Below are 14,743 nucleotides of genomic sequence, written 5' to 3'. Positions count from 1 at the left end.
TCTTAAAGGTTTGTCTTCCTTTGCCAAGAAGCTTTGTGATTTAGGGCTGTTGTTAGATGATCAGTTACTTCCAAAATCCAAGGTGGCTGTGACAGTAGCTAATTGGGATAATTGCCTTCCTGCAATTATCCTTACTTTATCAACTCCACATGAAATGTTGTAATGAACTGTATAGTGCAAAGTACAATAGTCTGACTGCTGTATTGGGATTGGAAGCACATTACAACAGTTCTCCATATTCTATGTTGGCTTCTTATCTGGTTCCAGACACAATTCATTGTTCTGATATTGTGCTCTAATGATTTGGTTCATAGGTTCCTGAGACACTGTCATCTTTCCCTGTGTATCATTGATACTGTTAAGATTAATTGATTCACTCTCAAAGCTAACAGTCCCTTAAATATTTGGGGCCCCTTGTCAGTATGTTCTCATGTGAGGATCCTTGATTCTTGAATTCACTTCTATTCTGTTCAGCTTTATACACTGCGCTGTACAGCAAATACTAATGTGTGTTTAATCCTCAAGACACTGGGCAAATAATGGGTTGGTCAGACTTTCCTCTGAAGAATATGGGGTTTCAATTCAATTGTGTTCAGCTGTCCCTATTATTTATACACTTGCATATCTTTCTGAAACATTCTCCTTTGAGTATGAAACTTTCCATCCTTGGCTTTTAGCCCAGGGGTAAATTGTTTATGAATAGCTTGAGAGAGTTCCCTTTTCTAATTTTTCATTTATGGCTATAGTGTGTGATGGAGAATAAATTTTTCTTATAAAAAGTCAATGTTTATTCATACATGAAAATGACTACATGAGAACACCTTCAAATTTGGTGTATGACCAGACTGTCCACACTGAAAGTATTTCCCAGATAATTATGGGGGCAAAAGTTCTAAATTAAGAATTTATTAGGCACTTAGTATGCTTGGCCGTGCACTTCCGCTAAATCTAATTAAGATCAGGCCCCTATTGGCTTCACTAGAGAGTGAGGTCATGTTATGACACAACTGGAGATTTCATATGAACTGGCATGACTTCATTTTCTAGTTAGGAAAATCCCCCCCAAGTGATATCCCTGAAAGAACTGAACATTCTGTTTGTGCAAGGTCCACTCTGGGACAGAAACTGCTGCTTCTCACACTACTAGCAGGACTGCTCCCATCAATATAATATTAAAAAATATATAGATTTTTTATTCCAAGAATAACAAAGAAATTGGCCAGAAAGAATATCAAAGCTTTGAGATCAACAAAAGAAATTTGGTTGAAGATTCAAAACTTTCCCCTTATTACTGATTAGCCCTAATTAGATCTGGAAAGACACCAGTTTTTTTCACCTTATACTTAGATGACCTTATCACTTCCACACTGCCTTCATTACGGCAAGCCTATCACTAAGGGAAAGAGAAGCCACAAGACTATTTATACTTACAACAGAAGTGACAGGCATAGCAATTTATGGCATATTGTTTACTGAAATGCCATGGTGGTATTTCAAAATCTGAAGAGTGGACCCAGTCTCACAGTACTGATCAGGTAAAGCTCATTTTTTACTGGTACATGTTTTGGAATTACTTTCCAATGAAGTAATGTTACAATGCAGGGGGACATTATCTCTACAGCAGGCACCACAGGCCTGCTGTGGTGCCAGATTGTAGTCTGAGCTATGACTGAGAAGCACACAGAATAGCTCTGGAAGGAGGTACAAAGCAGACATGAAGTTCACCATTGCACTTCTCCAATCCTGGGCCAGCCACTTGCTGGGATGCTCCTCTGGAGCAAGTGAGAACTTCCTAGCGGTTGTTTTGAAGTCTTTTTTTTAAGTATATTGACTTATTAAAAAGATACATATAAGGGTTGTTCACTGTGTGATATATTGACTTGTTTTCCCCATATCATCACTTACAGTGAAACCTGAGGCTCCATATGGCATAAATATCACATTCCAAAAGGATGCAGATGAGTATCTTATTCAATACAGTACACCACACACAAGGAAGAAATATCTAAAGGACAAATTAATACATGAAATAGCCTATCATGAGGGAAATGGGACTTGGAATGTAAGTTAAAATGTATACTGATTTTCTTTCTAACTGCCAAAGCCTAGCTTAGGAGAAGTACTAATGCCATATGCAAACAATGTACTTAATATCTATTGTCCCTTAGCGGAAAGTTTGAAAACAGCAGTAATTGTGAATAGATCATTCACTTCAAGGTTACCATTTCAAATCCATTCCAGACTGATAATGACTGAAAATAGTCTGAATCCATTTGACCACTTGCAATATCTCCTTCACAGGATAGTCTAGAATTAATTGGTTGATTGATTGATTAATGCTTATTGCAATGAAAACAGAAGACATGAAATCAATGCTAATAATTGTGATCCTTGTTACATTTTTATTTGTATTTTATATACATATCAATAGATAGGTTGCATTACACATATGCTTTTCATTACCATATTTAAATATGTATAGTTACAGTGGGGTAGTAGCAACAATGGCAGCAGGGAGCCCCGGTCTCTTTTAAATTGCCAGGTCTCAGGGCTCTCCCTGTACTGCTCACCTGTATCCTTGCCAAAATTGAAATTGCTAAATGGGGTGCCCCCTCATGCCCCTATTCTTCTGGGAAACTCTTGCTGCATCCCCTCCTCCACGGGCACCAATCATCTATGCTCTGAATAGCTAGGATTTTGAATAAAATTTGTCATGTAAGAGCAGAGTCTGTTTCTCTAGTCCTATTTCACATTAAATAGAATTGTCCTGCCCTTTGGAAATGCTTTGGCTGGGCAGTAGCCGCAATGTGAATAATTGCTTGTGTATTGCTCTCCTATTCTTATGCATTTCCCTGAACTGTTACTGGGCTGTACTCAGAATTTTCACCCAACATGTTAGCCATAGCAGAGTTTGAGCTGTACAGAAGGATCCATCTCAATATTGCCCATTGTAAAATGCATTTTACCTCATTTTAATCACAAACTACCTTGTGGAGGAAATTTCACCATTTCAGTTGCATACCTCAGATGAGATGGCATTGTTTTCCTGATGCCATAGGCAGCCAATGCAGTTTAGAACAGCCTTCAAACTATTCTAATCTAGACTAGGAGACTAGCCTGGTGTTTAGCCAAAGATCAAGGCGCTGAAAACCACCTTTTCCCCTCTCCAGACAGATGGGAGAATTGAGGTAGCTGAATCAATACATAATTCCAAACTCTATAAAATATATCACTATCCCCCAGTAATGTTAGGTTGTTTTTCTTAAAAAAGACTTTGTCGTGATAGTGGACAATAATAACTACATATAGAATAAACAAGTTTGACACTATCAGAGTGGGTCTTAATAAAGACTGGGAGTGGCTAGCTCACTAGAAAAAGTAATTTCCCTTCTTCTTGTATTCTCAACTTCTGATCAACTGTTGGGAATGGGCCACATCCACACTCATTGAATTGACTTGGTTAGCACTGGTCTTCTGCATAGCAGTGTAACACTCCCATCTTTACACATGTGTATCTAGTCCTGCCAAACTGAAGATTCCACTTGTTTAACTTTAAAAGTCTAGAGGAGCCAAGGAGTGAATAAATACTTCATGGTGGCAGCAACAATACAAAAAAGAGTCACTAAATAGATTTGTGTTTATGTGGTGGTTCACTGAAAGGGAAGCAAGGCATCACAGAAACTCAGAAACACTAGCCCACATCATTCAATGACTAGTCTGCCCCCGAATGATTTTAGTGTATTAGTGTGGAGGAGTTGGAGACACAGAAAGAGGGGGAGGAAATATTTAACACCTCTTCTGTTTGACTCTGCAACTTGCTTCCTTTGCATCTGTCTGCTAGGTCTTGATTCTGAAAACTGTGAGTAGTCCCACTTTGTATATAGACCAGTCACATGAGTAAATGTTTGTGGACTGACCCTTTGCATTGCAATCTGTTTGGGGCAGGGAGTGCCTTTTATTTTTTTCTCGTACAGTATCAAGCAAGTTGTTGGTGGTTAGCAAATAATACATAATTGCATTTATATCTATCAACGGTTAAAGCTCAACTACCACTTTTAATCTGGAAGACGACTCAAAATAGCCCTTATGGTTCAATGTAATAATCATTTTAGTCTATGGCAATTTAAGACCCTGATCCTGCAGCCACTTAACAATTAAACACAGATGTAAATGAGTAATCAATACATTTTATATTCATATTAGAATATTCATGTATTTATATTGAAAGAGTACAAGAATATTCTTTTTAAATCAGATATTGCATGTTAATTATTAATCTAATATTTTAATTGATCATTTTTAACTACTACATATACTTCTGATGATTCAAAAAAGTTGCATTCTCAGTGCAGGCATTCAACGCAAGACATTTCACACTGCCGTTTTGCTTTAGGTAGACTTCCACCTCTATTCAATCAGTCCAAAGCCAGTTCTGAACTAGTACTGACTGGAAACTGCCTCTCTTTAATGGCCTTGGTGAAATAAATGCCTTACTTCAGTGCCAGATGTCCATGTAAGAAAAACTATTTCCACTACTGTTGGCACAAAGTGGCAAGCTTGCGGCGTTTATCTGCAAAGGAACCAAAAATGGAATGGACACAGAATGATTACTGCGACTGATTGGCCCATTGCCCCAACACATTGGATGTAGTGCTAGACTTTGGCTAAGTCTAAACTACGAGTTTTCTTGATAATGAGAGACTAATTTCCTTGGGTCGCGATCTCATTTGCATATTTTCTGCCCATCCATTTTTGCGCTAAGGGATTTTGTGCTATAACAAGCAGTGGAGGGGCAGAAAATATGCAAATGAAATCACAGCTCATGCAAATGAGTCCCTCGTTAGCATTTTTTTTTGCCGAGAAAACACATAGTGTAGATATAGCCTTAGAGAAAACATCCTTTTAACATTGTGCTATCTTTTACAATATATGTGTGCACGATGTCTAGTACAATGGGGCTCTGGCTTTTAACTGAGGTCTCAAAGGCACTAGTGTAATATAAATAATAATGAATAATACCTCATCTCCAGCGATACTCCCTTCACTTCAGAGTTGAGGCACATTGGCAGGGCTGCTTCCCAGGCTGTACCTGTTCTGTGGATAAAAAGAGAACCAAATTCTACAAGGGCATCAGTCCTACATCTTTCTTCAGCATTCAGTTCCCTTAAGTTAGAAGATAGTGGGCCAAGGATGGGGCTTTGGAGGACAGCGCTTTATATTTCATCGTTCCCATCCCCAGAAAGCAGGAAGGAACAGAAGTTAATACAGCCCGGCTTTCAGACAGCTAATGCTCACAGGGCCCACTACAGAGAACAGTGCTATTCCTTCTTACCCACATTCTTGCTGGCTTCTGTGCACAGATACCAAGGGGAGAAAGCTCTTTCCATTCCTCCCGGTGGACTTGCCCTGGGGCCATTCACAATCTAACCCTTCACTGTCAGTTCTGCTGAACTTGGGATGGAATTATTTCTCTCAGAAGTTTGTTTATTTTGCTATCCCTGGTTTGACACGCAAGAGCTTTTGACATGAAACGCTTATCCAGTCAAACAGCAATTGTTTTATGACTCATCAAGGCAAACTTTGAAGAAACTGTGTTATGTGACAAGAAGTTCAAGATTTCCCTGCAAACCTAATGGTATGACATTTGACAGAAACAGATGGCACAGTAAAAATGTGCTGAAGTGCTCAATCGAATGCATCAGCATAAGGTGCTTTGAAAGGAGATCTCTAAAAACTGAGCCTTAATTTTCTATCTCTTGTTAATAATCTGACAGCAAAACACAAGTATTGGTTCCATTTCACATACTTTTTTGGGGCGGGAGAGGGGGCACAAGCTATTGTGCAAAGATAGGCTATTGACAAATTGTAGAGGGCTCAGAGAAGAGCTGCAAGAATGACTGAAGTACTAGAAAGGGTTAAAGGAATAGAAAACATGCTCAATAGTGATAGACTCAAGGAGCAAAATCTTAGTTTAACAAAGATGAAGTTAGAAGGTCATTTAATCACCGTCTATAAGTACCTACATAGAGAACAAATGCTTAATAATGGGTTCTTCAATCTAGCAGAGAAAGGTATAACGTGATCTAGTGGCTGGAAGTTGATGCTAGACACCTTCAGACTGGAAATAAAGTGCATATTTTTTATTGTGAGGGTAATTAACCATTGGAACAATTTCCCAACGGTCATGGTGGCTCCTCCATGATTGGCTATTTTTAATTAAGAATGGATGTCTTTTTAAACGATTTGATGTTGGCATTATTTTGGGGAAGTCCTGCGGTCTAAATGCAGGAGGTCAGACTAGTGATTACAATGATCCCTTGTAGACTATGAGTGGTCTCAGACAACTTGGGCCTGTCTAGACAACTATTATTTGTACATGTTTAGCTACAATAATGTATTTACTCTGGTGTATCTTTCAAAGTAGATGTGCTGCATCAGAATAATAAGGGGCTTAGGTCAGTTTAAAACATCAAAACCATTAGCCCTAGTATAGAAAAGTTCTAGGTTTTGGCCCTTCTATTTCAGTCCCAAACAGTAACTTTTTTGATGTTGTGTGAGAAATGGAGTCTAGGATGTGTCAGTGAAGCTAATTTTCCAAATAAGACTTAAGACTAGAGATTCTGGGGTTCCTGGTTTGCTACTGGCACTCTTTACATATTTCTTGCTATGCCGAGCATGTCATGAGATATCACGCCTTCAAAATCATAATATCATGAATTCTAGAAAATGCTGGCAGTTTTTGAAAATGGTTCCCATTTTGCTCTTGGTAGGAGGTTTGTACATGATTCTTACAATTAATATATGACTACCTGTGAACAATATGGCTTTCTCAAATTCATGCAAATTTACATTCTGTACTGTAACAACACACTGTACGTATATTGCATAGATCAAAGGGAGTTCAATGTATAGAGGGCTTCCAAGATTAAATCAGTACTCACTCTTTTGTGCTATGATTAATGGTAAAAGCCAAGACTAGACTCTCTAAAACAATTTTAGCCCCTGAATGATGGCAAGTAACAGTTGATACACTAGGGCTGTGTCTACATTGGCAAGATTTTGTGTAAAATCTTGCCGTCTGTCTACACTGGCCACGAGTATTTGCGCAAGAACACTGACGTTCTAATGTACGAAATCAGTGCTTCTTGCGCAAATACTCTGACACTCCCGCTCAGGAATAAGCCCTCTTACACAAGTATTCTTGCACAAGAGGCCATTGTAGACAGACAACGTTAACATCTTTTGCGCAAAAGCACATGCCAGTGAAGACACTCTCTTGTGCAAATACTTTTAACAGAAAATCTTTTCCTTCAAAAGTATTTGCGCAAAATCATGCCAGTGTAGACGCAGCCTAGCTATCCTTTTTCTCCTTGAGTATGAGTGTCACAATGTGTGGAATTTACCCTTTGTGCAGTGAGTTGCCATTTAATAAACCCAGAAAAAAGAAAAAAACCTATTGTTATAAAACTGAAATGTTGAACTTAAACTCCTGTAAAGCAACTTTTAAGAAAAGATCCTGTTTCATAATGAGACTACTAAATTGTATTTCAAACAAATTTGCTTAATTATTATTCCATACATTTTTTGTATAGGTGATGACTTAGACCTTGAAACTGAATGTTTCAGCCAACTGGAAATTAAGGAATTCAGCCACAGTCTAACATGCAACTTCATGGAGGTGAACCTTAACAGCACTAACATTAATCTTACAGTATGGTAAGAAACTATACTATATGTCTGCAATCACAGTACTACAGGTTGGAATGCATGGATGGAACAACTGGGGAAAAATCTGATTTTGAGTTTAGTATTAATTTTGAATACAATTTTCTGGAAAATCAAGAGTTCCGTGAGTCAGAATCCAACCCCCAAATAGGAAAATAAATCAGCTGAAAGGATTTTTTGTTCACTTTGTAAACTTTGTATTGTAGACAAGGGGCTTGATCCTGCTCCGACTGAGCCTGAGTCTACCTGGTCATGGTGCAAAATGGGAGTATTGCCACTGAGTTCAGCAAACCAGGGAGATGCGGAGCAGCTTTTCTCGCCCCAGAGGATGCGGGCGTCTGCCCACGTCCTCCGGGGCAAGAAAAGCCCCATTTGTAACTGCGGATCCAACATGAGTCGGATCCGCGTAAGTCGGGGACTGCCTGTACAAAGATGTGCTCAGTTCTCAACAAAATGCTTCGAGATGGGGTCAAAGCAATATTTTTAACTCTGTTTTTGTCACAGAGGCAAATTTTTGTCAGACTTTTGGTTCCTAGGTTTACTTTCGCTTTATCCTTTGCCTTCTTTTTCCTGAAACTGCAATCAGTTTTCCATCAGCAAAGAGGTGGATTGTTCAGCATCTAATAGTTGTGTGACTTGTTTTCTCATTAGTTAGAATAATTCTATTTTCCTGGAAAATAAAATAAAAATTAAGACACAGTGCTTCCAATCAATGGAAATAATCAGCTTAAAAATTATCATTTTAGAAAATAGAGATTCATTAGCTGATTTGATTAATAATAAAATGCATTGTATTTTTGGTTTCCTACATGCATAATTATCACTAATGTTGCATGACTATGACTTCCAAGAATCTGCTGGAAAAAAATTTCCAACAATGTCTGACATGGTCTTCAATATTTATTAGACTGTTGTTTTGCCAAATTACTTCATAATTTCAGAACTGTACCTCCTCATATTGCTAGATCGAGTTCTTTCTCCTGGTCTCACCTTTTGAAAAAGAGCATTTGTATCTATGGATTAAAGGTATTTCACACTAATTGTTCATTGTCAGGATGTAATTTTTTTTAATTAGGGAAGATTTTTCTCAAAATCATCTTTATAATCAGTTGTATGACAGCCATACCCTGCCTCAGTTTCCTCTTTCTTTTGCCCCTGAAAGTACAGTCTTTCAGTGTCCATTAGAAAGACCACCTCTGGACATAACATTTAGAGACACTAGTGGAGTAATTTCCCCAAAACCTTTGTAATAAATCTATTCTCAATAAACATTCAACAGTTTTTCCAATCCCTTCTTCAGGGACAGAATTTGCAAGTCTCTCACCAAAAATCACTGGTAGCACTGTGTAGCCTATTACTTTTACCCTGATCCAAGGCCTCCCTCACCTGGCCTCACTTCAAAAGAGTGACCAGACTCCTGACTACTACCACAGACCCCTACAATTGGGGTATGTCCACACTGCAGAGTTTTTCCGGAAAAATGGCCATTTTTCCAGAAAAACTACACTTACGTCCAAATTGCAATTGTACTATTTTGACAGAAAGTTGAAAGAACAAAGAGGTTTTTCAGTCAGCAGTAAACCTCTTTCTACAAGGAAGATACCTTTTTCCAAAAAGGCTCTTTCGGAAAAGGTGATTTTGGATGGGGAAGAGGGATTTTTTTCTAAAGAAGAGGCCTCCAGGGAAAAGCACAGGTGCACTGGTGACCACTCCGTCCATAGTAATCACAGTTTAAATGCGAGATAGCATCCAATCAATGTGGACACTATCTTTCTAAAAAGCAGATTGCTTTTTCCCTGCACTTTTGCTTTGTGGGCGCTCCCTTTCGAAAGAAGTTTTTCTGGAAGATCTGCTGTCTAGATGTAGCCCAAGAGAGCATCTCAGTGTTCCACTTAGCTCAGGTTTTCCAAGCCTGGTGCCTTTTTTGAAATAACTATCCCAGGAAAACAGGGAGGCTGCTCTCTGCATGCTGCCAACAGTCCAGTTTTATGGGCTCAGGATCATTCTGGAAGTCTCAATTTTTTGTATCTCAAAAATGGCAACTCCTGTTCCTCTCCTGATACTTTTCCTGCCTGTCAGTCCAACCCTATTCAGGGAATAAGTTACCAGAACTGATCCCTTATTCTGGGGCTTCTACCACACTCCTGCACTTAGACTTTCATGCTGTGGGCTCCCTGCCTTGTTCAGGGCACATCCCTCCGGGGTCCATGTTCTTGCTTCGACTGACCAAGCAGGATCTTTCCCTTTTGCCACTGTCCAGGCCTGTTCCTTGTCAGGGGTTTACAGCTTTGGTTCTCGGCTCAGTTCTCTTCCATAATTCTGAACCAGCTCTCCTTAGAGCTCAGCTCTGTTTGCAAGATCTCCTGTAGCTCTTCTTTACTGCTTCCTATCTCTGACTTCTCTCACACTCTCAGACAGCACTCATCAGCCAATCTCCCCTTCCAAGAACCTGAGTACTCTCTGTCAAAGCCCCGTTAGGAGGCAGCTGATCAGTCACTGGTGAACTGGACTCCACTCTATCTTAAAGGGGCCAGTCACCCTGGGCCACTCTTTTTTTCCCAACTTCTAGCCTTCTGAACCAAACTTCTTCTGTTATGCAGTGCATTTTCCTGAGATACACCACACAACACTCCCTACCTCTATTGTCTTTTTGTCTGCCACAAATTATTTCATTTTACAACCTTTTAAAATCCCTAATCTGTGCTCATTGTCTACTTTTAATACTCCCTACATACTGTGAGCTTTGTTGAGCTGTGAACGGCACAGATAATCAAGTGTGGTTCAAAAAAGTGTAATCACAGCCAGCTTATCAAAATGAACCAGTATCATCTAACGTTTTCCCTAATTTATTATAATTATTGTTTAATTAACATGATGATTATACTTCTCCTGACATCAATAGGAAGTTTTGCCATTGACTTAAATAGGATTAGCCCCCACAAGGCTTATTTGTATTTTAAAATTGTGATAAAATCTATTTAAAAAAAAAGTTATTTTAACACTAACATCTCAAATTAAATGATAAAATCTCTTCTCTGTTTTCCTTAAACAGCCCTGCTAGAACTTCTAATGTGATTTCACAGAAATACCTTTTGATCACTTCACCCAGAGATCCAGAATTAAAAAACGGTATCCATACTGTGATTCCCTTATTTACATGGCATAGTATCTTATTCCGTAATCTGATAATGGCACTCTACTCCAGGTTACAGAACTTCCTTTTCTATGTTCTTTCTTAGCTATGTTAAAATAAACAATACACATGCATTTTAAAAGTCCCATTGTAGGGACCAGTTGTTCAAACCAATATTACAAAATTACTTACAAGTGTGTCTCATTTCTTTGGTTTCAAATAAATGCTGTTTGATTGCAAATACTTCACTATGGGCTTAGTAGTTGCATGTAGAATTGAGCTTGTGTTTTGCTCTATAGACCTAAGTGTCTTGGAACTCAAAAATCTAAAATCAGATATGTTGGGAAAATATTTAAGGATTTTTTTTCATTACAACTGAGAAGAAACTAACTCTGTGTCACGTTGGATCAACAGCACCACCTCCGAAGAGCGTATATGTTCAACTATGGAGAAACAAGGAAGCACATATTTTTTGTATATCTACGAAATCATCTCGTGTAAGGAGATTTGTGTGGTCCTTGAGTCTAAGAGAAAGGACTGCAAGAGAGTGACTGTAACTGATATTGGTAAGAGGCCAAATGCTTTACCCAGTAGTAAAAAGTGTAAACGATTGAAAAAAATTGTGCCAAATCCAACATTCACTCCAGATAAAGTTGGAGAAGATGATAAGTGACTGAGGGGTCAAGACATGGCGAATTAAAACAATTTGTGGCCCTAAGCACAGAAAATATGTGGATATTCCTTACTAATCCCTCCCATCAAATTAGACATGATTGTACTTCATTCAGTATAGAGGACTTAGATGCTTGCCTATTCTCCTTTGCTTTTAATCTACTCCAATCAGTGGAGAGACTTGTGGATAGCAGATACTGCTCTGAAAGGTTTGTCTTCCTTTGCCAAGAAGCTTTGTGATTTAGGGCTGTTGTTAGATGATCAGTTACTTCCAAATCCAAGGTGGCTGTGACAGTAACCAATTGGGATGCTTGCCTTCCTGCAATTATCCTTACTTTATCAACTCCACATGAAGATATGCTTGGAGATCAGCTAGAACAGCGATGGGCAGCGTAGGCTAGTGAGTGGGCCACAAGATTGTCATTACCAAGACAGTCTCCCAAGATAGGGTAGCTTTTTTTAACTGCACTTGCATACCTAGAATTCGTGGCACGTACTGATTGAACCACAGCAGCGCTTTGACTGGATGCATAGGAAGTGCTTGGCTCTCACAGTGAGTATTGTATACAAACAGCACGCCCCTTACCTCAGGTCCCCTAGCCTTTTCCAGTGTATCACTTTAATAAAACCAAAAGGGAAAAAACTTCATGGATGAAAACTTGTGGAATCTGGCAACTCTGTGTGTGAGAAGGGATAAACAAAATGTCTTGTGGGCCATACATAGATTCTCGATGGTCTGCAGGTTGCCCACCACTCACCTAGAAACTCCAACTAGTGCAAAGTACAGTAGTCTGACTGCTGTACTGGGACTGGAAGCACATTACAACAATTCTCCATATTCTATGTTGGCTTCTTATCTGGTTCCAGACACAATTCATTGTTCTGATATTGTGCTCTAATGATTTGGTTCATAGGTTCCTGAGACACTGTCGTCCTTCCCTGTATATCATTGATACTGTTAAGATTAATTGATTCACTCTCAAAGCTAACAGTCCCTTAAATATTTGGGGCCCCTTGTCAGTATGTTCTCATGTGAGGACCCTTGATTCTTGAATTCACTTCTATTCTGTTCAGCTTTATACACTGCGCTGTACAGCAAATGCTAATGTGTGTTTAATCCTCAAGACACTGGGCAAATAATGGGTTGGTCAGACTTTCCTCTGAAGAATAAGGGGTTTCAATTCAATTGTGTTCAGCTGTCCCTATTATTTATACACTTGCATATCTTTCTGAAACATTCTCCTTTGAGTATGAAACTTTCCATCCTTGGCTTTTAGCCCAGAGATAAATTGTTTATGAATAGCTTGAGAGAGTTCCCTTTTCTAATTTTTCATTTATGGATATAGTGTGTGATGGAGAATAAATTTTTCTTATAAAAAGTCAATGTTTATTCATACATGAAAATGACTACATGAGAACACCTTCAAATTTGGTGTATCACCAGACTGTCCACACTGAAAGTATTTCCCAGATAATTATGGGGGCAAAAGTTCTAAATTAAGAATTTATTAGGCACTTAGTACGCTTGGCCGTGTACTTCCGCTAAATCTAATTAAGATCAGGCCCCTATTGGCTTCACTAGAGAGTGAGGTCATGTTATAACACAACTGGAGATTTCATATGAACTGGCATGACTTCATTTTCTAGTTAGGAAAATCCCCCCCAAGTGATATCCCTGAAAGAACTGAACATTCTGTTTGAGCAAGGTCCACTCTGGGACAGAAACTGCTGCTTCTCACACTACTAGCAGGACTGCTCCCATCAATATAATATTAAAAAATATATAGATTTTTTATTCCAACAATAACAAAGGAATTGGCCAGAAAGAGTATCAAAGCTTTGAGATCAACAAAAGAAATTTGGTTGAAGATTCAAAACTTTCCCCTTATTACTGATTAGCCCTAATTAGATCTGGAAAGACACCAGTTTTTTTCACCTTATACTTAGATGACCTTATCACTTCCACACTGCCTTCATTACGGCAAGCCTATCACTAAGGGAAAGAGAAGCCACAAGACTATTTATACTTACAACAGAAGTGACAGGCATAGCAATTTATGGCATATTGTTTACTGAAATGCCATGGTGGTATTTCAAAATCTGAAGAGTAGACCCAGTCTCACAGTACTGATCAGGTAAAGCTCATTTTTTTACTGGTACGTGTTTTGGAATTACTTTCCAATGAAGTAATGTTACAATGCGGGGGGCATTATCTCTACAGCAGGCACCACAGGCCTGCTGTGGTGCCAGATTGTAGTCTGAGCTATGACTGAGAAGCACACAGAATAGCTCTGGAAGGAGGTACAAAGCTGACATGTAGTTCACCATTGCACTTCTCCAATCCTGGGCCAGCCACTTGCTGGGATGCTCCTCTGGGGCAAGTGAGAACTTCCTAGCGGTTGTTTTGAAGTCTTTTTTTTTTTAAGTATATTGACTTATTAAAAAGATACATATAAGGGTTGTTCACTGTGTGATATATTGACTTGTTTTCCCCATATCATCACTTACAGTGAAACCTGAGGCTCCATATGGCATAAATATCACATTCCAAAAGGATGCAGATGAGTATCTTATTCAATACAGTACACCACACACAAGGAAAAAATATCTAAAGGACAAATTAATACATGAAATAGCCTATCATGAGGGAAATGGGACTTGGAATGTAAGTTAAAATGTATACTGATTTTCTTTCTAACTGCCAAAGCCTAGCTTAGGAGAAGTACTAATGCTATATGCAAACAATGTACTTAATATCTATTGTCCCTTAGCGGAAAGTTTGAAAACAGCAGTAATTGTGAATAGATCATTCACTTCTAGGTTACCATTTCAAATCCATTCCAGACTGATAATGACTGAAAATAGTCTGAATCCATTTGACCACTTGCAATATCTCCTTCACAGGAGTGTCTAGAATTGATTGGTTGATTGATTGATTAATGCTTATTGCAATGAAAACAGAAGACATGAAATCAATGCTAAATGCTAATAATTGTGATCCTTGTTACATTTTTATTTGTATTTTATGTACATATCAATAGATAGGTTGCATTATACATATGCTTTTCATTACCATATTTAAATATGTATAGTTACAGTGGGGTAATAGCAGCAATGGCAGCAGGGAGCCCCGGTCTCTTTTAAATTGCCAGGTCTCAGGGCTCTCCCTGTACTGCTCACCTGTATCCTTGCCAAAATTGAAATTGCTAAATG

The 14,743-nt window shown here is 38.7% G+C and overlaps 1 protein-coding gene across 6 annotated transcripts in view; it reads left to right on the top strand.

The window, feature by feature from the left end:
* Positions 1-14,743, top strand: part of IL7R (interleukin 7 receptor) — a 37,421-nt gene that overhangs the window by 13,197 nt on the left and 9,481 nt on the right. For 3 of the 6 annotated variants that reach the window (XM_089779420.1, XM_075932539.2, XM_075932540.2), the window contains exons 2-4: positions 7,593-7,716; positions 11,273-11,424; positions 14,041-14,195. In XM_089779420.1, coding sequence (XP_089635546.1) covers positions 7,673-7,716; positions 11,273-11,424; positions 14,041-14,195 — 351 coding nt within the window. In that variant the 5' untranslated portion in view covers positions 7,593-7,672. Of the gene's footprint in view, positions 1-111; positions 1,536-1,907; positions 2,063-7,592; positions 7,717-10,777; positions 10,855-11,272; positions 11,425-14,040; positions 14,196-14,743 lie in introns of those variants that run through there. The other 3 variants (XM_089779418.1, XM_025186005.3, XM_089779421.1) reach the window with 3 other exon arrangements.

This window comes from Pelodiscus sinensis, chromosome 6 (assembly GCF_052426305.1).
Source record: "Pelodiscus sinensis isolate ZL-2025 chromosome 6, ASM5242630v1, whole genome shotgun sequence".
Taxonomy (NCBI): Eukaryota; Metazoa; Chordata; order Testudines; family Trionychidae; genus Pelodiscus; species Pelodiscus sinensis.
Note: the sequence above shows the minus strand (reverse complement) of the source record. Positions and strands in the feature narration are given on the sequence as shown.